This window comes from Anolis carolinensis, unplaced genomic scaffold, assembly GCF_035594765.1.
Source record: "Anolis carolinensis isolate JA03-04 unplaced genomic scaffold, rAnoCar3.1.pri scaffold_11, whole genome shotgun sequence".
In the NCBI taxonomy this organism is placed as follows: domain Eukaryota; kingdom Metazoa; phylum Chordata; class Lepidosauria; order Squamata; family Dactyloidae; genus Anolis; species Anolis carolinensis.
In genome coordinates this window covers 15,333,318-15,358,311 of record NW_026943822.1, presented here as the reverse complement: position 1 = coordinate 15,358,311, position 24,994 = coordinate 15,333,318, and the positions used below count along the sequence as shown (strand labels likewise).

General features: G+C 37.4%; 1 protein-coding gene and 1 long non-coding RNA gene across 3 annotated transcripts; one reads left to right on the top strand and one right to left on the bottom strand.

Annotated features, from left to right (window-relative positions):
- Positions 1–9,991, top strand: LOC134293934 (uncharacterized). The gene is made up of 2 exons (XR_010000895.1): positions 1–2,422; positions 4,238–9,991. It is a non-coding gene; the product is annotated as an uncharacterized LOC134293934 (long non-coding RNA).
- A 265-nt stretch (positions 9,992–10,256) lies between these two features.
- cops2 (COP9 signalosome subunit 2) lies at positions 10,257–23,828 on the bottom strand. 2 transcript variants are annotated; one of them, XM_003227622.4, is made up of 13 exons: positions 23,659–23,828; positions 20,737–20,850; positions 19,385–19,462; positions 18,736–18,861; positions 17,322–17,432; positions 17,145–17,222; positions 16,658–16,832; positions 14,308–14,486; positions 14,169–14,221; positions 13,542–13,639; positions 12,746–12,828; positions 12,151–12,209; positions 10,257–11,033 (listed from the first exon to the last, which is right to left on the bottom strand). In XM_003227622.4, the coding sequence occupies exons 1-13, from the start codon at positions 23,710–23,712 to the stop codon at positions 10,889–10,891; spliced, it is 1,353 nt and encodes a 450-aa protein (XP_003227670.3). In that variant the 5' UTR covers positions 23,713–23,828; the 3' UTR covers positions 10,257–10,888. The 2 variants fall into 2 exon arrangements, with proteins under 2 accessions (XP_003227670.3, XP_003227669.3); XM_003227621.4 differs by having other exon boundaries at positions 17,322–17,411.
- Between the last annotated feature and the right edge of the window lie 1,166 nt (positions 23,829–24,994).

The window sequence follows — 24,994 nt, the reverse complement described above, 5'->3', positions numbered from 1 at the left end:
TATAATATACAATTATAATAGTGTATTATTATACTTTATTACATTATATTATCAATATTATATGTATATTCAATATATTATATTATTACTATGCTAAAAATATTACTATGCTAATGCTATTAGGAGCACTAGACAAGCTTGTCACACCCAGAATTGTAGTAAAAGGTTGCTGGTTCTTGGGAATATGCTTATTTTAGCACCTATAGAAAGGGCTGACTGCATTTTTGCACATATCTATCTATCTATTTGCACTATATATCTATATATGGAGACTGCTTTTGATGCAGTCAGGTATATTTATATAGATATCTAGATATATCTACGTATATAAAACTACAGTAGAGTCTCACTTATCCAACACTCGCTTATCCAACGTTCTGGTTTATCCAACGCATTTTTGTAGTCAATGTTTTCAATATATCGTAATATTTTGGTGCTAAATTCATAAATACAGTAATTACTACATAGCATTACTGCATATTGAACTACTTTTTCTGCCAAATTTGTTGTCTAACATGATGTTTTGGTGCTTCATTTGTAAAATCATAGCCTAATTTGATGTTTAATAGGCTTTTCCTTAATGCCTCCTTATTATCCAACATATTCGCTTATCCAACATTCTGCCGGCCCGTTTATGTTGGATAAGTGAGACTCTACTGTATATCAAACTTACTGTATATAGATATATGTGTATACACTATATATCTATATATAGAGAGACTGCTTTTGATAAAATCATGTATCTCTATAGCTATATATATAGATATCTAGATATATCTATATCAAACTATAAAATATACTATATATAGATATATGTATATATACACTAAATGAGGATTTGTGGTCTGCTTTGCTTTGTTCTTATTTAAATTGTGGGCCACCTCCAATAATAGCTCTCTCTCTCTCTCTCTCTCTCTCTCTCTCTCTCTCTCTCTCTCTCTCACACACACACACACACACACACACACACACACACACACACATCCAACTACCTTCATCCAGCCTTATTCATAGGAAAGGTAGGCCAATTATGAAATGTGTCACCTCCTGTTGATCTCTCAATTAGAGGCTACATTTGTGATCTTATATAGATAATGCTAACTCTGGTCATTTGCAGAGGATGAGCTTGTTGGCCTAGTTTGCTAGCACTTACAGTTCTCAACAGGGTTGTTTTTCGCCTTTACAGATCAAACCAACTGGTTAGACAAGCTAACCTATAGAAAGTAGTCCATTTGTAGAAAGGGAATCAAATCCAAAGAGAATATTCACATATACATTTAAGGATTCTGAACAGTAAGGCAAGCTTGTTCCACATCTGATCCATTGTCTGTGTGGTATGATAGGAAATTGGAAACACTATAAAGTTTTCCTAGTTAAATGTAAAATGTTGTACAGATATAAATCAATATCCCAATAAGCTGTTTATCAGACACTATTGGTACATTACATATTTGGTTCTGGATATTAAAATCTAATGCCCACACAACTTTGCATTTTCATTCATAACTACGATGTTTTAAGATGTTTTAAGGAATGCCCAACAAACCTATATGGTGTAATTGTACTTTTAGTCTGGGACAAACATTGCTACTTCCATCTAGGTCGCTTTCAGGATTTTTCATATGAAAAAAATATGTTTTGTAGGGAAAATATGGTTATAGTTTATGAGTGGTCAACACCAACAGAGCTAATCAACTGTTCAGCAGGCGAAGCCTAGCTATACCGCCAATAGAACATCGGCCTATGTGTAACACATACCACCACATGTAAAAATTGAGAAACATAGGCTACATTTGATAGGGTAATCCTATATTTATGTGCAAATATTAGAGCTTCCTGACCTTAAGAGCTGTTCAGTGGTGGAACTCAGTGCCTCAAGAGTGTGGTGGAGATGTATTTCAGGAATCCATAGTTTTATCATGTTACATTGATGGGCCTGAAAAACTATAACTTTAGGACTGTCTACAAACTCACTGTACACTAATTGTGCTCCATTGTCTATGTGCCTTTTTAAGTGATGTTAGTGCTGAATTAACTTCTCCACCCCACGTCAGGTCTTCCTTCCATTTCCTAGTGCTTCAGGCTGTTTGTGTGCATTATTTATGTTAATGGCTGATAATTGTTAAATGTAGAGGATGATGAAGAAGAGAGCTACTTATAATGTAAATAAACACTGTAACCAACACATTGCAGTATGATATTCATGTTCAAAACTGCCAAACAAAACAAACCACTCTTACATACCTCCCAACATTTCACAGGACACTTGTGACCAAGCAATATCAGAGAATGGCCAAGATGGAAAAAGTTATTGAGGAGGGAGAGCATGTGAACGGTTGCAGCAGTTTGTTTTGCCCGAGTCTACCTGGAATGGAAAGACTTCTTACTGGATCCCTTCAACCTGCTAGGATGCTACAACAAGGTTAATATTTCTCCCTCTATAAACCTTGTCATCATTTCCAAAGTGTGATAAATGGGTGGATTTAAATCAATACAGTTATATACTGACTCTATCAAGAACATTTAAAGCCCAATTTAGGAGTTTAATGAGTCATTGATAAATGCAGGGGTATAAGCTGTACACAAGGAGATAATCAACGTGTGGAGGTTTCATAACGTTTCAAAGCAAGCAGCTGAATCCCTCTGAAATCTATCATTCAGTCCTTTGGAAAATTGCTTGCTGCGTTTTTTCGTGTTGTTCTTCTGTTGAGAAATAACTTATTTAAAAACCAGCCACGGCTCCACTCTTCAGAAATGTGGGAGAACCCGTCTCCCTGCTCAAGAGGAGCCAGTGAAAAATGCCCACCACAAACAAGACCTGAAACAACTGCTTCCTTTGTGATGGCCATCGGGATTTCTAGTTTGGAATGCAGTTCAACTTGTGAGGAATCTTACCCCCAAATGGTGCTGACTGTCAAGTTTCGGCCTGTGGCATTTCTCTGAAGATTTGTGCTTGATTGTATTTCAAATGTGTTGCGACAATGAAAATAGCCATTGTACAGTTTTCCTTTATGGTCCAGAAATACATACCCACATAAAGGTCACTTTTTTTCTACCCTTCCTTTTTTTCAAAAAGGCATTCATGCATTGTCAACAATGAAGTTCTTCAGAGTTTGTGTAGTGCTTTCTAGTCTGCATGCCATTACAAAAGGTACATGGCATTATGGGGTTTTATATATCTCTTATATTATTATTAGGGGCCCCTGGTGGCACAGTGTGTTAAAGCGCTGAGCTGCTGAACTTGCGGACCAAATGGTCCCAGGTTAAAATCCCGGGAGCAGAGTGAGTGCCCACTGTTAGCCCCAGCTCCTGCCAACCTAACAGTTCGAAAACATGCCAATGTGAATAGATAAATAGGTACTGCTCCGGCGGGAAGGTAACGGCGCTCCATGCAATCATGCCGGCCACATGACCTTGGAGGTGTCTAAGGACAACGCCGACTCTTCGACTTAGAAATTGAGATGAGCACCAACCCCCAGAGTCTGTCACGACTGGACTTAACGTCAGGGGAAACCTTTACTTATATTATCACATCTAGGGGCAGAACACAATCCGTGTAGCATGATGCCCCTCAGTGAAGCATTTTACTTTTCCCCCCAATGAGACTGTTCCATTATATCATATACTCCTGTCCTCATTTAGCAGGGATAGTTCTCATTAATCCTTTGTTACCCCATTTTTAGCTGCTTTCAAAATATCCTATTTTTCTCTTCACCGTCTTTCCCCTTCATCCTCATATTGGTTCTTCAGTTTCTCAGACAGTCAAATACCAATAGTACATTGAGTTCAGAGTGCAAAAGTAATTTTCACTCCGTTAACAAAGTGGTGGGGTCAGAGTCTTGCTCTTCCCAGCAAAATTAAGCAAAAGCAAACTACTGCAGTGTTAAAATAGTTTTATATTTTGAGGAGAGGCAGGTAATAAATAAAATTGTTGTTGTTGCCATATCCTATGCATACATTGCTTGCAGATCACTGAGGCCCCTTCTATATCCCAGGATCTGATCCTAGATTATCTGCTTATCCCAGATTATATGGCAGTTCAAAGTAGATAACCTGCAATCAGATAAGGAAGGTGTAGAAGAGCCTAAGTTAAGGTGTTCCTCCAAGGGTTTTTAACAGCCATACTATTCATCAAGGGGCGGGTCTAACATAGGTTTATATATACTAATATCATTGAAGATACAAAGAAACATGCTCAATGGATGAGAGACCACCATTCTCTCTCTGGTCCCTACAGGTATTCATTTGCATGGTGGAATGGGAAGATAGAAATGTTTCTCATTGAATCGTCTATTCCTGCAACAATAGGGCTCAGAAATTGCACATAAGTCTATAGAAACCCTGTACTGTAATTCCAAATGTGGTAAGATTAATTATTGCTTCATTGTATATGTTTGCATAGCATCATTCAAAACAACAATGGCACATTGTGAACTGTGACATTGCACACATAGACCAATGTTTTACTGTTCGTTGTCTGCTTTGCATATTGGTCCTTTTCAGTTAATCTTGTTTGCTATTGCCTCAATCAAGGAGAGAAGACTTGATGAACAGACGATGTTAAACCCATTCAGGTGCTTAATACAGTGTTCTTTTAATGTCTAGCATAGTACTATCTAGTGCCTTCTAATACTTTGAAAATTAATAATTTCATCAATAACTCCTCAAACTGAGGAAGATTATAAGTACTGTTCTCCATAAGAACAGGTTGAGTATCTTTTATTCAAAATGCTTGGGTGTGGAGTTGTTTTGGATTTTGGGGCAGGGAGGAGAGATTTTAGAATTTGCATATACATACATGGTAAGAGATTTGGAGATGAGACCCAAATCTAAACACAACATTAATTTATGTTTCATATAACTTTATAAGCATAGCCTGAAAATAATTTCTTCAAGACAAAAGGTTTCTCCTTCTTTTTAGCAGTACTGAAGGGTCTATGGGATCAGAGGTAATCTAAGGTATCGGGCACAACAGTTTGCACTAAAACCACAGTGAACCTTTACATACATAATTTGGTGGAGTCACGAATGTCCTGAAATGATCCAGAGGCAACCTGAATTTGTGCAACTCTTTCCTTTGTGTTACACAATTCCCATCTTGATTCTATTGTTTGCCACTTATTCAAAAACAAATCTCAATAGTTTGTCCTGGACATCATTACTATAGCAGTGATAGTAATCTTGAAAGAATGCTTTTCTTCCCATTTAAGTGAGATGGTACAACTGTGTAAATAAAAAGAGGAAAGGGAAGGAAAAAAGGGAATGTGGCAGCACCTTATCTGGCTTTCATTTTAGCACAAACTTTCATGGATACAAATCATTTCTTTAGATGCAGAGTGATATATAACTCCCAAATATAAACAATATTTATATAATGTGGGCGTTTGATAATTTTTATAGGATCTAGAAAGATACCAATTTTCCAAGAGCTGCATAAGGTGTTACAAGTATTTCAGATCTATACAGCTTGTGCTGATGTATAAAAGCAATGTGCTTACCCAACGTTAGTTTCCCTGGGTTTAAAACTCTTCCTGCAAAGATTCCTTTTGAGGATCTGTATAGTACAACACAAAGCCATTGTCTTTGTTCATTCAATTGCTAATGGACTGGAAACATTTCAGCTGCTTCTATAGTGAACTGAATACACTATTGAATTAAATATAACATTATGCAAATCAGCTTTATAAATAATGGTTGGTTTGAAGTTTAGCAACCCTATGAATGTCATAGTGTTTTCTTAGGCAAAGCAAGATGATTTTGCAAGTTCCCACCCCTGAGATATTCTGCCTATGATACCAGATATTCGTTGGCGGTCTCCCAACCAAGTACAAACCAGATTTGACCCTGGTTAGTTTCCAAGATCACGTATTTAAGCTTGATTTGAGTTGGTAGCTGGGCACTGTGATCGCCCAGGGCAAAACATTAATCTGTTGTGCAAATTTGGCCCAGAACACATCCATGTCTCTCAGCAGAACTGTAAGCACAGTGCGTGGTCTCTGGGACATTGCTTCAGTTCTTCCGTAGGAGGGCTATAGAGATTCCAGCTTGCAGAGTTGGATTCCAAATACTCCTCTTCTGAGTGATGTTTGTCAGCTCAGCAATGGCAATGTAACAAAAGCTCAGTTACTCAAGGATCATTTCTGGACTCATTAGTGGCACTCCTAAATGCATGTATTCATCCACAGAATTTGTTATAATGAAACCTAAGGATTGCACATTACATGCAGCAGTGTCTTAAGATTATATACAAATAAAGATACCCAATTGAAGATGCAAGGGCTGATTCTAATCCTCAAGATGAAGCTATTTATACCCTTACAACTCTCCTAAATTTTTAATAAAATGGTCTGTTGTTCATGAACCTATTTAAGGTCCTATAGGATTCTCTGACCACATCTAAAGCTCAAGCTGAGGTTTTAAATCTTTTGAACTCACTGAGCTCTCTTTAATTGTGTGTCATTGGGAACAAAGGTTCCAAGCATGTACAGTAGAGTCTCACTTATCCAACATTCTGGATTATCCAACACATTTTTGTAGTCAATGTTTTCAATACATTGTAATATTTTTGTGCTAAATTTGTAAATACAGTAATTGCTACATAGCATTACTGCATATTGAACTACTTTTTCTGTCAAATTTGTTGTATAACATGATGTTTTGGTGCTGAATTTGTAAAATCATAATGTAATGTTTAATAGGCTTTTCCTTAATCCCTCCTTATTATCCAACATATTCGCTTATCCAACATTCTGCCGGCCCGTTTATGTTGGATAAGTGAGACTCTACTGTATTTCTAATCGTAAAAATCATGTTTTAAAGAAATCTCAACAGCATTACAATCCTTTTGTTACCAGGCTCTTTTTCACATGAACACATAGCTGCACTGCTGCTACATAGCTACCCATGGGCTTTCCTGAGACATATTGCTCCCATTTGTCACCTTCAGGCAAAATATCCCCTTTATTTCCTCTTTACAAGGGTATACATTTGGGAATGATAGTGAAACCCACATAAGCTAGATCCAACAGAGCTACATGCAAATCAGGTTTCAACAATTGTAAAGAATAAGGTCAGGATATACAATGTGTTGGTGATACTTATAAAGCCCAAATGGCCTGGATCCAGGCTGCCTCCCCATATGATCCTGTTTGTGTTTTAAGATCTTTGTAGTAGGCACCTACCTCTCTTGGTCCTATCACCTTCACACAAATCGTTTACATGAACAGGAGGCTTTCTCTATGGCTGCTCTGAGGTTCTGGAACTCACTTCCTAGGGAGGTGACAATTTAAAAAAAAGTGAAGGCCTTTTAATTCAAGCAACCTTTTCAGAACTTATTGTTCCACACAAAAAAAAACCCATGCCATAGTCCTTTTGTTCTTCGGTTTTAAATCATACATGGGTTTAATTCTGTGAACAATTTAGTTTTAGTATCATCTTAACTGTATGTTTTTATCTGCAATTCTTTTCTCTTTTTTTTTCACATGAGTCCCAACTTTGGAAAAGAGAGGGCAACTAAAGAAAATGATAAACTATAGCACTGGATACAGTATTCAATTTCTGAGCTTATTAAACATTTCTAACCATTATGGTGAAGAAGATACGCTTGCAAGTCAGCAGAGAAATTGCCTTCTTGATATCCAGCAATCTGGCTTCATGTTTTAAGACTGCAACAGTCAAGAGGAACATTCTGCATAACTTCTTGCCTTGCAAAACCAGAGAAAATTATGCAAAAGACTAATTATTTAGAATTATGAAATGTTGCAGAATTTCTGCAAGGCAAAACGTGTAATGTTTTGTGGAGGACCTGAATTACTGAATTGTATGTTTTGCACAACAAATCTGGCTATATAAAACTTCTTAAAAGCTGCCTTCTTTCAAATGATGTTTCTTAGGATAAACACTTCCCTTATTAATATCTCATTGAACAAACCCAAGCACTCAACTTTGGAGGGGGGATGTTTTTGTTTTACTTCAGCTGAGCATGAATTTGAATCCTATTCTCCAGAATCAAAGTCCCACAGGACACTATGCTGCTCTTGATATCTTTGTATATTTGCTAGATTAAAAATGGAACTTTTCAAAGATTATAGGAACATTTCTTTACAAGAAAATTATGTGGTTCAAACATACGCTGAACCTAACAGAGTTCAGACAGCAAAGAACAGAGGCCTTTACAAATACGTGCGGATATTATTTTTCATATATTTTAAACATGTAAAAGCACAGTCTTCATCCTGCTCATCAAAAAACTATGCTTGTGTTTCATGTTTCCTGGGGCAGGGCAGCACCCTTTTCTTGTTCTATATCCATCCTAATTCAAGTGAGAACTTAGACCTATTATAGACATTATTTTACACTTGTTATGCACAAATTCACTTTGAATGGCTTTAGATACTCAGATTTCAATCCTATAAATGCTTGCATTTTAACTAGGATTGTAATTATCCATAAAATGTTGATTGCTATGCATTTTAGTGCTTTATATTACCATCTGCACTGTCATCTAACCAGGCGACGTGACATTTTAATTAGAATGAAGGATGACATGCAAATATTTTAAACAAAGCTATACATACGTATTTGAGAACATGTCTGATTAAACTCAGTAGAACTTCCGAGTCTATAAATTCATCATGAAGTAATCAAGTGTAAAGTTAAAAAACTGCACAGTACAGATGTAATGTCCTGTCCCCCAAATAGCTCTCCTGCATTTGATGTTTCATACTTCTTGCCCAAGAAAAGGATACCAATTGTAATTAATTATGTTTTCTCCTTACTATCTAAAAATATTGTTCCTCTCCTTCAATTGTTTTGGTGTACATATTTTCTAACCCATCCGTTCCCAACCTTATATGATTTCTGTCTGGCCTGTTTATGTGCAGAATGTACCATAAAAACGTGAAATTAAACTTGGAGCAGAGAGATATGAGAATTGGAGGAGGAAATACCAATACCATATGACACAGTTTCAATAGCAGAAAATAGCAAAGTCTTGGAACAATTACTAAGGAAAGCTAAGAAAAAAAGGATGAAAAGACAACAAAATATTTACCTAAGTCATCATTTAAAACAGAGACTGTAGTCAAGAAATCAGAAACACTTAAGACTTTGATGGGCAGCTATGAAGGAACTAGACAAATCCTCAGATATGAAGATTATATGACAGAATAATAGTCAGAATAATCCATGCTGCAGTATTTCTGATTTCTGTATATGGCTGTGAAAGCTAGTGAAGAAAGCTTACAGGAAGAAAACCAACTCATTTGAAATGTGCTGGAACAGCTAAGGACACCATGGACTACCAGAAAAATAACTAAACAGGCCCAAGAAGAAAATTTTGGGGCCTGTTTGTCATTAGGAAACAAGGAGAGTAGAAAAAGAGGGAGATCACATATGACAGAAGGACTGGTTCAGTAAAGGAAGTCATAGCCCTCAATTTAAAAAATCTGAGCTGTTAACAGCCTGGCTTCTTTGACGGGGGCGCGGTTCTCACACATTGAAGTTTACTTCACAGCAAACAAAACCACAAGCTAGTTACTACTACTATATTAATCATAATCCATCTTTATCTAAAGCCAATACTAACAAGTCAAATTCTGACATGTCCCAAAACAATTGCAGGTATGACCTCTTAAGAAAGTGTGCTACGTCAGTGAAATTATTAAATCAATATTGCTCGATTGTTGTAGGAGGAAAATCAAAACACTTGTGAAATGTGTTCAGTGCAGTTGGCCAAGGTGTTGAACAACCACCACTGATGGGATAATATTAATTCACCCTAATCATGGCAGACAAATAAGAGCATCACGCATGTTTATCTACTTCTCACCTTCCACAAGGACACCGCCTCTTCAAAGCGAATTATGATTTATTAACTACCAATATTCAGGTGAGACTTGTTTACAATCCTATTCTACTCTACTTGTGGGTTGTGGCTAGCAAAATGCTTATATAGATATGCTAATCATAGTTACTTCTCTAATAGAGAAGAGTAGAATGCTGATAGAAAGAAGTAATGAACGAAAGTCAAGTAACTTAATACCCTGACCACAGATGAGCAGAATAAATGCCAACTTTAGGAAAACTGGGCTTATTTCCAAACCTCACATAATAGACCCTTAATATAGACTGAACTAGTGCTGTTACCTGACGCCTTTTACAATGGTTTTATAGTTAAAGTCGAAGGCAGTCACTCTCTTCCTGATTTTCATAAAACACATCCAATCATAATGAAAAACACATAAAGAAGCAAAAACTACTATTTCTGAACTGCACTGTTTATTTTTGCTGCTTGAAACCTAAGTGACAGTATGCCACCATAATTACGGGGTTTCTTCTAAACCTTTACTACACTGCAGGTACAGAAATATACGGACACATTTTTGGAGAATTGACATTTTGCAAAATGCAGCAAACATTTCAGTTTATACATGAGAAAAAGGAAGTGTTCAAAAGGGTATGCATTTCAAGTTATTGCAGGTTATTTTTTTCTGTGTGAGAGATCTTTTTTCTGCAGGTAAAATATGTTTAAATTTAAACCAACAGGAACGTGTCAGTGTATTTAAAATCATGACAAACAAAACCTTCTCTCTCTCGTCATTAGTTGCCCCTTGACATACTATGAGGGTGTTGCATGGTGAGGGCAAGATGTCAAACACAGCATAAATCCCATGGCATTTTGGTTTTCTTCTGGAGATTAAAGCTGTTTTTTTTCTTGGGATAAATGCAGCAGCAAAACACAAACCAGCTGATCAAAAAAGCACTTCTGCCATTAACTCCAATAATTTCAGGGCACACCAACCGACAGTAGGTTTTGCCATTCCCAGTTTTTAAGGTTTACATCACTGCGCTGTTGTATTAAGTACATTTTGAAATAGCCTGTTTGTCGTTAAGCCAGCTTGCTGACTACCGCCTGGTTGAGAGAATTTAGTTGGTTGGTCCATTTATCTAACGCAGTATACCGTGCTCCACCCCTCTTCTGATGATCTAGCTCCAGGAGTTGATTGACTTGATCGATTCGGCCATGAATAGTGCTAAAATGAGAAAGAAACAGAAAAGACGTGTTTAAATGCACCCCAGAACAACACAGAGTACATACAACCCCTGTGAATGCTGAAGAACTGGGGCTGAGGTCATATATCATTATCAGTAGAAATCTATTGGCTAACAAAGAGCAGTGTGTGAGAGGCCCATTGTAGAGAAGTCAAAGACCAATAAACAGGAAGAAATCAAGGCAAACCGCACACATGGCTATTTGTCTTCATGATCAGATTAATAGTTCTTGAGGGAGAAGAACTGAGCAAACAAACACTGCTTTAGTTTGATCTGGAAAGCTCACATATAAACAAAATTAGCTAAGATTTTTTTTCAACTGCATTGAATTTATATCATTCAAGTAGTTTTAAAAGTAGATGTGGAACTGAATTTGCTATGGTGAAATAAGAGACAGCGATATCGCAATCAATCTTAGTGCTGGAAAAAAGGAGAGCCCAAATCATAAAGATAGTGGGATTCACTTACAGTTGCATAACTGTTTCTGATTAAACAGATGAAAAAGACAGTCTATGGAAGCCTATGCTATCAACTTCTTTCTCTTAGTCTCAAGAGTGTTACAAGATCTAACTGCATACAGTTTGGTACCTGTTGATAATACCCTAAAATATGTTTTGTGTGGCTAGCTAACTCAATCAACTTAACAGCAGGACTCACCGGAGGAGATTTATTATGTTTTATGGATGTCTGCCTGCTATGGCTATCATGTTTTTGAAGCGGCAGTCTCTGAATCAATGCTAAAATACTTATTTATAGAATAAATTAAAATGCTGTGAAGCCTCTGAAGAACATATATTACATATAATTTTAATACATTTTAAATAAATTACCCACACAATCTTTGTTTATTACAGAAGATGGGCCATACGACGTTTCTGAATATTAGTGGAATCACTACAAACAATTTATGAGCATATCTTTTATACAATACCAATGTTAGGCATCCAGTGTTTGTAAGTGAACATAATTTTCTTCCAACCTACAGCAATATTTTTGGGGAACAGCTGCTGATTACTCCATCTACACCATAAATAAGCCCTTTAGAATAAAGACCTATAATAGTCACTGCTCAAAAGGGGAAGGAAGAAAAATACTTACTTATCGAGTATACACTGCACAAGCAAGCTTTCCACATCAGCTACATCTATGTTTAACTCCTAAGGGTGAAAACATGTCTTAAATGTTAATAAATCTTTTGGCAAGAAGCTAATTTTGTATATTACAATAAAATGATTGATGTAGTCCAAACATATCGCACCAACACTAAGGTGACCACCAGAAAGGAAGGATAATACATTTACAAATGTAGCATTAGCAAATGTAGATCTTTAAAGTCAGAAATATACTTATATGAGGGTTTAGGTTTAGGTCCCATCTCCAAGATATCTCATTATGTACATATATGGAAATATAAGTATTATAATAACCCAAAAAGCCAGTATCTAAAATCCTGATGGTTCCAAGCATTTCAGAAAAGAGATACTCAACCTGTACTACATCCCACATTTCTCTGCATTTACAGCACTGTCACATGTCTATGTCCAAGAAACTGAAAGTTGGGGGAGGAGGGCACATAAAGGGCACAGACTGCCCAGCTCTTAAGTGTCTGAGACATAAAAATATCAATATGAAGAATATCTGTTGAGTGGCAAATAGTCAAAACTGAATTCCCCAGCACAGTATTTACAAGTACCTTAGAAATAAAAGGAATATGTATTCTTGTGTAAGGCTTAATTAATTTTATAAGCACTTGTGTTCTGATGTTTCGCAAAAGTTCTGGAAGAAAACAAAAGCAAAATAGTTATTGTGTAAATAACTGCCAATGTTCTAAATGGAACAAACACATTTAGAAAGATATATCCAGCAACCACTCCCATCTCATACACATATTCAATATATGAAAAAATAAGAACTAAATATTAAAGTTAAGTTTCCTATTAAAGATTCAATTGTATTACAGTAACACCAAAATTGATTAACTACACAAAGCGTATTCCAGGGATTTTGTGTGTGTCTTACACCCCCGAGTCTACTAATTACATTATCCCTAACATACACTGTTCTTGAAAGTGCTTCACTACTCCTCATAACCTTGAACAGTATGGGAATATTGCATTATGTATGGGGCGAGACACAGTTTGAGTTCCCCATCATGTTCAGGAGCAGAGAGGAGGTGGTTCATCACCAACCTGAATGCTACTGCTTCTTTACACAATATTTGGTACCCACTCCTATACAACAAATGCTGCATTTAAAACATTTACTTAATGTAGTGCCATCAATACAGGAAAATCTTGTTTCCTCTTCCATTCAACTTCTTTCCCTCCATAGACAAAAGCAATCCTTTTATTCGGTAGAATACATTAGGATGCTACTTTTACACCATTTATTTCACTATATAAAGCAGGATTTTTTAAGTACTAGCAATGGAGGGGTAACTTAGGCGAGCAGAGAAAGTAAGATCACAAAACGTCTTCACACTGCTATACCTTCAATGTGTTCCCTTATGAAGGGATCGTCCATGATGTTACTGTGATTTGTTTTTAGAATCTTCTCAAATTCAGTGATGTCATTATTCTGATAGGCACTTTAAAAGACACACAAAGAGAACATAATTATAACTTTTTCATTTTTGAAGTAATGTACACACTAGGTTTTGAGATGCATGATCTAAACGGAAGTGTAGCTAATAACCACAGTAAATTATTTTTCCAATTTTTTTGGATTAGCGGAAATTGAAGGAATTTCAAAGAAGAAAGAGTTGTCAGGATCCAGTTTTTTAATTTGTTGATGACCAAGAAGAGCAAAATGGAAATGTACCATTATGGTGCTCATTCATGGAAAGGTACGTTTTCTACAGATTCCTGGGCTTAAATAGCCACTAAATATGTGTAAATGTTACATGCAGAATAAAGGTAAGGTAAATTTTGAGTTAAACATGAGGCTAAACAGCAGTGAAGTTAACAGATTCTGACCACTCGAAAAATACATAAATAAGAAAATGTAAGCATCTCTGTCATACTTCGAAACCATGATATGTTTCTCTTTAGAAATCACTATTTTGATTTTATTTAAGTTTTTGTTTGCATATAAAAAGGGGGCAGGGAATCACTTACCTTACTAGGTTTGTCATTGCTAGAATCTCTGGATCATTTTTGTATGGTTTTGCCTAAACCAGAAATAAACAGCAATATTTAGTTACCAATTTTAATACTAACTACAGTATTAAAAGCGGGAAGATACTGACAATGGTACCTCCTGGGAGTCAAATGGATTTATTCCAGACTTCATCAGCATGTTTGCTAAGACCAAATATTTTAAGCATGTCGTTCTCCTTGGACTTCCTGATTCATCATAATTCTTAAATGCTTCAAAGAAATCAGTATGAGCCTTTTCAAACTCGCCTTCTCTTAGGTGCATTTTACCACCACATTCTGGAAGAAAAACAGGCAGAATTAAGTGCTACTAAATAGCTATCACCACATAGAATAAATGTTCCTTTCAGTACTGTATACCATTTCAGAATGGATAGCAGCAGGAGGGCTTCAAAAAGGACCTATTATTTGGTAATAGTTAGAAAGGGCAAACAGAAATGAAGGGAGCTCCCTTTATACAGTCTAAATCCTCCACTTTATTTGAAGTGCTCGCTGTGAAAAAGAAGAATACTGCCACCCTGGGGTTAACATTCAATTGCTACACTGAAAACCCCATTATAAATGTATATCTTCAGATGGCTTTTTTCAAATTGTAAACATGGAATCAGCAGTATTATTATGCCTGTACTATATTTGTGTCCTTTCCTCAGCAAAACATAAAGAATGTAATTCTGCATCCCAACAGAAACAAACATTTATAACAACAACAACTACTACTACTACTTTATTATACCCCGCCACCATCTCCCTAAAGGGACCCGGGGTGGCTTACAAATAGGACAAATGTCCGCAGGACATAAAAGCAAACACAATTGATACAAAAAATATTACAAAGGAGTATCATAAAATACAACTACCAAAATAAAAGAAACTGAATATTATAGAGTAATACAGATTATATTGGTGCTCCATCAGACCAGGTTCCACAAAAAATTCTAAAATTGGCATGACCGAGCTATAAAAAGGCTGGGCAAGGGATAGTGCAAATGACATGCCATAGGGTGATTTACTTAATTTACCCCACAAATCTAAGTTAATAAGTGCTGATAGATATTAGCCAATAGTCATCACACACACACACACATATATATCAATAAAAACATGTAAACACCACCAAAATGTATACTGAATTATTTTTATTTAGTAACTAATGCAACTCTTGCCCTAGGAGAGGATCTATTAGAGCAGGGGTCCCCAAACTAAGGCCCGGGGGCCGGATGCGGCCCTCCGAGGTCATTTACCTGGCCCCCGCCCTCAGTTTTATAATATAATATATTGTATATACATATAATATTGATAATAATATTATAATGTAATACAATGTAACACTAATAATAATACCATATAATAATATTAATTATATATTCTATATTACGTATAATATTACAGTATAGTGGTATAGTTCAATATAGTAATATATAATGCTAATATTGTGCTATGCTAATAATATAATATATTGTATGTACATATAATTTGTAAGCCACTCTGAGTCCCCTTTGGGGTGTGAAGGGTGTGATACAAATGTAGTAAATAAATGCAGTAAATAAATAATAAATAAATTTTAGACTTAGGCTCACCCAAAGTCTGAAATGACTTGAAGGCACACAACAACAACAACAACAACAACAACAACCCTAATTAACTTGACTATCTCATTGGCCAGAAGCAGGACCACACTTCCCATTGAAATCCTGACAAATGTATGTTGGTTAAAATTGTTTTTATTTTTAAATATTGTATTGTTCTTTCATTGTTCTTGCTGTTGTTGTTGTTGTTGTTGAATAAGACATGTGCAGTGTGCATCGGAATTTGTTTGTATTTTTTTTTTCAAATGATAATCCGGCCCTTCAACAGTCTGAAGGATTGTGGACCGGCCCTCGGCTTAAAAAGTTTGAGGACCCCTGTATTAGAGCAAGGCTTCTTAAGCTTTTCCACTTGTGACCCCTTTCAGCTGAAAAATGTTTATGTGACTCCAGGAGGTTTATAAAGTAAGTATAAAAATCAAACATTTCTTGATAATAAGCCAACATTTACAAGGCTTGCTAAACAGGCTGATTTTCCTTTATATGAAGTACAGCTGAAACATCTTCTGCAGAATCTACTGCAAACACTACATAACAGATTTGTGTAAATGCCTAAAAGGTGACACTCAGAAACCTTTTACAGTGGCCAAATTTTTGAGGCGTCTAACACTAAGCTAAGTGGACCTCGCTTAAGTCAGGATCCACAGTTTAAAAAGCAGTGCATTAGAATATTAAAGCCATCTTGCATTCTATCCCCCACCAGAAATCCAATTCTAATGTGCCACTGTATTAGATGACATGACTCTATATTCAGAACAATTCGGGGGACGATCCCTTAAAAATTGAACTGGCTCTTAAGCTAAGAGTTTATACGGCTCAGGTTACATCCCTTTGACTGCCTGATCCAGACATAGGAACAGCACTTGCCTCTGATGACCCCCATGATCAGTGGATGAGGAATGGCAGACTTGATGTGCAATGACTGCTCATATAGTGCTTTAAGTTTTTTGTTATTTTTCTGTGCTGTATACATTTGAATTTCCAAAGCATAGATTTCCAATAACTGGGTACCCTTTTTGAGGTCATCTTCTCCATCGTCCGTCTAAAAAGAGAAAGAATTATGTACGCCATGACAAAATAAATCATTTCCTCCCAATCATAATAATGTACATTAATTGTATTTCACAGGACCAGAAAATATAGATAGTCCTTCTTAAATACATTTATTGATAAGATCAGTGTTTTCTAGTGACATAATGTGCTGGAATCAAATGAAAATGTGTATACATATGATCTGTACTTGAGGAATCACTACTGTTTACATATTTACATACACAGGGAATCATAACACTGTGCATGAAATCAATTCCAATTACGATTTTAAAAACAGTTTAGCAAAGAAATTGCATAGTACCTGACATGACTGATGGAGCTGACGTAAAATTTTCTGTAGTTTTCCATACTCTTCTCGTTCTAAATATAATTTGCCAAGCTATCAAGAAGAAAGGATGTTTATTAAACGTGTTAGGAGATCTAGATGTACACTGAGGTTTTTTTAACCATAAAATAACATCCACATTTCCCAATTTACCTTTGTGTTTGTCTTAAACCACAATCTATCATTCTTAGCATCTTTTAGAGCGTCAAGTGTAGTTTCATAAAATTCCTGAAGCAAATCCATCTGGCATAAAAAATCAGAATTCTATAATTGTAAACAGCAAATTTGTGCCTGTTAATAAAGTCAATGTGAACATACTCAAAGCTTAACGTTGAACTATATAACACTTTAAAAGAACAAATTGACAGCATAATACATTGTAACATTCATGTTAATACATTTTGTAATCTGCAAACATAATCAACAAAACATTCAATTTGTTTTGGATTTCCACCCTCTTTTCCAGGCATGTTATGGTTAGTTATGCTCAATTTCCTATTGGGCATAAGTCTATATTGTAGCCTGAGCTCTCTGACCTATCCGTTCCCACTATCTCCTTAAAAGAATTAAGCAGTCCTTAATCCTTCTCAACTTTACTAAACTGATTCCAGTGCTCATCTCATTCATAAGGCACCAAGAACAACAGATAAGTCATAATAATGAAAGGAGAAAGGGATACTGCTTTTCTATCCTGTCTGAGATTTTACAGAAAGCGAAGTCTAACTGGAAAAACAGAAATATTATTTTCTGATAAGGTGGCAGGTTTCTATAAGATTTCTAATGTTACTTATGACACAGAATAATTGCTTTCCCAAATGACTTTCTGCAAGGCAGAAGCTTATTATTTCCTGACCCTAGAAAGCTCTCCCTATTAATAAAAAAATCACATAGGCATCAACCTAAAAACTTAAATCAATTCAGCTTTACAAAGCAACCCCACATACACAAAAATACGAAAAAGCTGGTCAATACTTAAAAACTGTAATATTTCAACATAACAATTTAAAAATGCAAGGGTGACGGAGGAGGGAAGTTGCAGAAACAATAGTAATATTTTTAGATAAAATATACAAAATCCCTTCTTGCAAATACTGTTTTAAATAATTTTCCTGCCTACAGCTCCATGATACAAAGGTTTCTCAAACCTTATACAATGGTCACATAACAAAACTGGAACTGTAGGGATTGTAAAGTTAGTTATTAAGGTTGTCAAATAATCATCTATTTATTCCAGGAAGCCTGGATTATTAGTGAGCATCAATATAAAACTCAGAATTACATCGTTTTTGAAAGCTGACTTTAAAATAGTTAAGTGATACTTCTTTTGGACAACAATTATCACAAGTACAGTTTCTACGCATATAGATTAGCAAAGTATTCTACTTGGTTTATAGTTCTGTGCTCTTCAAATCTACTTTGCTGATAGCAAAATTGAAAGCTAGTTATTATTTCTCTAAATGGAGTACAAAGGAAAAATATCCCTTAGTTTGATTGCAAGATGATAACATTGCAGTTATTATCAAAATACATTGCAAAATTTAGAATTTGGACAGAGAGATAATCTAACCTGCTTGGAAGTGGATATATAATCAAGAATAGAATTGATGGATTTTTCAGAATAATTCCTTGTAACTGCACTCCGTATGTAGGTCAATAGTTGTTTATATCTGTTCATCATTTCAGGAAAGTTAGTCTGCATGGGAGAAAAAAAGGATTTAACAAATGAAACATTTCAAGAAGGAAAATGAGTCTACCTGGTGATATTAAAACACAAAAGCTCGTTGTTTGTGTCATGGTGAACCATAATTGCAAGAAAATGTCTCCTTTCAGGACACAGTGGATACTAAAGATATATTCTGTATGCATCCGATTTCCAGCTATGAATGTATTTTTGTTCAATTGTAACATACAAAGCCATGGCAGCACGTATAAAAGCAATTTTAATTTTTTATAGAGGGTGCAAACTCCTCCTGTTCTTGGTTTTTAAAAAGATACTGGAATTCTTTATAAGAAATCTATCAGTAATCATCGTTATACAGAAATCCTTTGGAAACCATACTAATGCTGATTCTGAATGTATTTAGTGATAACTGTTGTTTGATATATTTGAACAAATAAATGGAACAGGAAGATCATTGTTGTCTAATACCATTCAGATTGTTTCATTTCTTACAAGCAAAATATTATAAAATAAGGAAAAGTAATATACATCTTACCAATTTGAAGTTTATTTTTATCATCTGTTTTAATGCTTTGAATCCCCATTCTCCTTTTTCACCTTCAAGTTCCAAAACCTAAGCATTAGAGAGACCAAGATAATTGCTTTTCTATATCTCAGTGTCTGCAAACTTTCATTAAAAAGCTATGTCGAAGCCTATTTAATGCTTCTACATTATTCATAATATTCGGTTGTGTAAAATTCCACTTAATACAATGCTTCAAATTCTACTGTGACTCTAATGTCACCACTTCAAGATTTCTGAAACTGTTACTGGGCATTTAAAATATTTTAAGTGATATTTTTAAAATTAAAGACACATCAAGGAAAGTGAATTTTCTTCCTTTGCACAAACTTTGTGAGTAGTCATCCTTTAATTAACTACAACATCATATGATGTGCAATTAATTGAGAAATTGTTTGTAGTATCTAGTACAAATTAAATTGAGCCAAATATCACAATATCACTGAAGCATTTGTTTTTTTTTTGGGGGGGGGGGTTGGGGGGGGAGGAAGCTAACAAGAAAAATTGTAAAGACATGCAAGTATTCACTAAATTCCTATATCACTAAGAATATAATAATCATAATTATAATTATATTATTAATCAATTATTTGCAGCACACCTGCTCAGTAAATATATAATGCTATCCAATCTTATAATAGGCAAGAGGAATGGAGGAAATGCAGTTTACTCTCACATCATCCATCTTTTTTATTTTTGTATTTTGCTAGCAGTGGCATAACATTTAGTTCAAAACATAAACAAACCTGAATAACACCATTCTGCATTTAAAGTATCAGCAGTTGCTATTTTTTCATGTGAGAATAAACTCAAAGTGGCTCACAACATCAGGAAGGTTTACAGAATAATATAACCCTCAGTGATGACCTCTAAATTATGAAGGTTTCTCAGTAACCTCAGCGGCTATAACAGCCAATGCCACTGAAGTCTTGGCCCTGGCTGTTGACACCAGGTGGAAATGGGCTGGACAGAGGAATTGATTTTGCAGGATCAACAACTAGATCAGTGGTTCTCAACCTGTGGGTCCCCAGGTGTTCTGAACTACAACTTCCAGAAATCCCGGGCAGTTTACCAGTTGTTAGGATTTCTGGGATTTGAAGGCCAAAAACATTTGGGGACTCACAGGTTGAGAACCACTGAACCAGATTGTCCCTAGGCAACCAGAGAGCAACAATTCTGGCACTAATATGATCTTAACTATAACTGCCATAAAGAGTGAAATTTGGAAAAGAAAGACCCTGTTGCATCTGACCCGAGATCAAACATCTAAGCATGCAAAACATTCAGTCCAACTATATGAATATGAAGAAAATGAAGAAAACAACCTTCTGAAAACTGCTTAGTGCTGCTTTAGGGTCATCTTCCTTGAGGGCTTTAGAATTATAGTATTGATTCTCCAAATCTACATTCGGCTCAGAATTACTGTCTTCAGAATATTCCTATATTTTGCAAATAATAAAAATAAAAGTCAGTTTCAGCATGCTAAGCAATATCAGATAACAAGATAAAACAGAAGAAAGGGCATTGCTGTGGTTAAATCTTGTCATGGTTTGAGATAAACAATAGGTTTTCACTCATATGTATTCAATATTCCATACATATTATATTACATGGATATAAAACTGAGATGCCCAAATCTCTATTAGTATATTTACTGAGCCAATAATAAAAAGAAGACTGATCGTTTTTTAATAACACATGTGATTTTTACTGTTGACGTACAGTAAATGTCCATGCTTCTCCCAGTCTTTTCACTACTTTTATTAGACTGACTACATCAAGATGCACAAAGATCTAAATGAGAATATACCACAGAAGTGGGTTCCAAGGAGCTTAATGATGTTATATGTTTTGCAGTCACACCCAATACTGTTTAGTATATGAAGAAATCCTGTGTATTTCCTATTTATAAACATGTTACTTTTCAAACAGTTCACAAAATATCACAACTTCTATGTCATAACTTCTATTCTTTTCCCTCGCACAACTTCTTTTGATTATGCTGTTCAACAAGACTATCAAGATATTCTGTTATGACGTAAAATGTTCCCATCTAGAGCCACAGCACCCCTAAAAATGGCATCTTGCTAGTTATTAAGCTGGAGTCATCAACAGGCAAGGAACTATTAAGCAAAAGAGACGGGTTCTTTCCAAAACATGTTCACAAATCTAAGAGGCAATAGAGTTTAGAATCAATGGCAATAAATACAACAACACAAACTAAAATTACATTCCTACACACTTAGCTAGAAGCAAGTCCTACTAACCCCGAGTGGACTGATTAAATGTCAATGGGCATAAAGAGGGTAAATCAAAGTGCCTCATCACAATAAAGCATGAATCCATTTTAAATCTGGTTTCTGCCTCCTGCAGAATTCTGGGGTTTGTAGTTTGGCGAGGCCCAGGACCTGTCTGGTAGAGCTGTTTAAAGGTCCCTCCCTAAAGTAGATTTAAAGTGGATCCAAATTCTAGTGTGATGAGGTCCAAAAACAGACCCCAGGAGCAATTTCTGAATAGGTTTAAGGAAGAGATCGCTGGCAACATATCTATTCTTTAGATGTTCTCAATTATGACAACTGTCAAAACTGACCGTTTTGTTGGAAGATGTTGTTGAAAACATCAAGAGAACATCATCCTTCTGCTGCCCCATTCCTCCCATTCATACCCTCCTTGCCAAAGGTGTCAGGCACCAAGGCATCTTGCAAACCAAGCGGTTGTCTCTCATTCCTTGCAAACTATGGCCCTGATTCTTGTGTCCATCTTTATAGAACGGACAAATACTATTCTGCGAGAGTATTAGTTCTTCGCAATGCTTAGGAACAAGGCATCTCATTGTGTTTGCACAGACATAATGAGATACCTTGGAGAAGGGGCCCCAGTTGAAATGCAAAATTCATTTCTGTTTCATAGACGTCTTACACACGTTGCATAATGGCAGTTTTATGCACTCATGAAACCATGATTACGTACAATGCAAAAGTACCACTCTCAATAAAACAAAGATTGTGTCTACTGAACCAGCAGAAATATAATAAATAATAACAATAATAAAAAGTTAAAGGTTTCCCCTGACATTAAGTCCAGTCGTGACCGACTCTGGGGGTTGGTGCTCATCTCCATTTCTAAGCCGAAGAGCTGGCGTTGTCCGTAGACCCCTCCAAGGTCATGTGGCCAGCATGACTACATGGAGCGCCGTTACCTTCCCACTGAAGCGGTACCTATTGATCTACTCACACTGGCATGTTTTCGAACTGCTAGGTTGGCAGGAGTTGGAGCTAACAGTGGCCGCTCCCGCCGCTCCCGGGGTTTGAACCTGGGACTTTTTGGTCTCCAGCTCAGTGCTTTAACGCACTTCGCCACCGGGGCTCCAATAACAACAATAATAAAAGTTTATTTGTAGCCCGCTCCATCTCCTGAAGGACTCGGAGCAGCTTACACTGGGACAAGCCCAATACAGTATTACATCAATAAAAACACTAACAAAATAGAATCACTGAATAATAACACATCTTATAAAATTAAAATAACTTAAAATATAGACAGTAATCCCAATCAGTAGTCAAGCAACATAGGACATGGGCTATTTTAAGGGGAAATGGAAACCGGAAAGTGCATATTCTTCGGTGACTAAGGATGGGGGCAACTAAAGGTAATAAAGTGCATGGAATGGCCAAGGCATAGGTAAAGCACATGGACAATCAATTATCAGTTACGAGAAATCAACTGTGTTACTCTCTCAGCCATCTAAGGGGCCAACTTTTAATAATGTTGAATATTTGACAGTGTGGACTCAGATAACCCAGTTCAAAGCAGATATTGTGAGTTATCCGCCTTAGCATCCCATACAGTCATATAACCCAGAATATCAAGGCAGAAAATTCCACAATATCCGCGTTGAACTGGGTTATCTGAGTCCACACTGCAATATACTCCAGTTCAAAGCCGATAATGTGGAATTTATTCGGCTGAGTGGAAGGGGCCTGGGTGACATGACTGCGTGGAAGGGCCCTCTGGCAGGGGATACAGAGCTAGGCCTGGCCTTACGGGGCCTGGAAAGCGCCCTCCTGGCGTGGACCCGGCGCCCCTTCCTCTCGGGAGCGGGTGGGCCTTCCAGGCCGACGGAGGCCTCCCCTCCGGGCCTGGAAGCCCACAGAGCGCTGCCCGCCTGGCCTTGCCCCCGAAGAGGCCTTGAAGGGCGGAGGCGGCGCTGAGGGAAGGCCCGGCCCTCGTCTCCCCGCAGGCCTCACCAGGTCGTAGTCCTCCTCGTCGTCGCACATGAAATCATCCTCCATGTCGGACATCTTGGCCGGAGGACGCGCGCGGGGGAGGGGAAGGGGAGGGGAAGACGGGGCGGAGAGGAAGGCAGGAGCACAGGCGGGCGGGGAAGCGGGCAGGAGCCGGCCTTCCGCTCCCACAAGCCGCCGCGGCGCCCCCGCCACGTGACTCTCCCGCGGAACGTTCCGCCCTCCTCCCCCGTCGCCCGCACGGACACTCATCGGCGTCGCACCAGGCCTCGTCGTTGCCCTTGGCAACCGCATAGGCCCAAAAGCACTGAAGGCCTTTTATCAGAAAGGGCCCAAAGTAGACCACTTTCCCCTTAGGCCTCCCTCTCTCTAAACTGCCCTGTAATGTGGGAAACTGCATTGTATGGTCCTTATTGACAGGCTCAGGCCAACTTGGGCCCCTCTTTGAGGTCAGGCATGGGCCAACTTGGGCCCTCCAGGTGTTTTGGACTACAACTCCCACCATTTATTTATTTATTTACAGTATTTATATTCCGCCCTTCTCACCCCGAAGGGGACTCAGGGCGGATCACATTATACACATACAGGGCAAACATTCAATGCCCATAAACACATCGAACAGAGACAGAGACAGACGCAGAGGCAATTCAACTTTCTCCTGAGGGGATGTTCTATGCTGGCCACAGGGGGGAGCAGCTGCTTCATCATCCACTCTGATGGCACTTCCTCACTTCCTCATTCCAACGTTGTAAATTAGTTAAACTTGCCTCCCCACTTTTAGAAGTGGTACCTTATTTCCTACTTGATAGATGCAACTATCTTTCAGGTTGCTGGGTCAGCAACGAGCAGGGGCTATTTTTTATTTTTAATTGACGGGTGCTCACCTTGCCACGGGCTGGCCTCGAACTCATGACCTCATGGTCAGAGTGATTTATTGCAGCAGCTGTTTACCAGCCTGCGCCACAGCCCGGCCCCTACATCAGCTCAACTGGCTGCCAGTTTGCTACCGGGCCCAATTCAAAGAGTTTGCTTTGGCCTATACAGCTCTAGACCAGTGGTTCTCAACTTAGGGTCCCCAGATGTTTTTGGCCTTCAACTCTCAGAAATCCTAACAGCTGGTAAACTGACTGGGATTTCTGAGAATTGTAGGCCAAAAACATCTGGGGACCCCAGGTTGAGATCCACTGTCCTAGACGGTTCCAGTCCAACTTACCTGTCCAAATGTATCTCCCTTTATGAGCCAACTAGAACTTTAAGATCTTGCTGGAAGAAACATTAACAACCTTAGGTATGAAGATGATACCACTCTGATAGCTGAAAGTGAGGAAGAGCTGAGGAG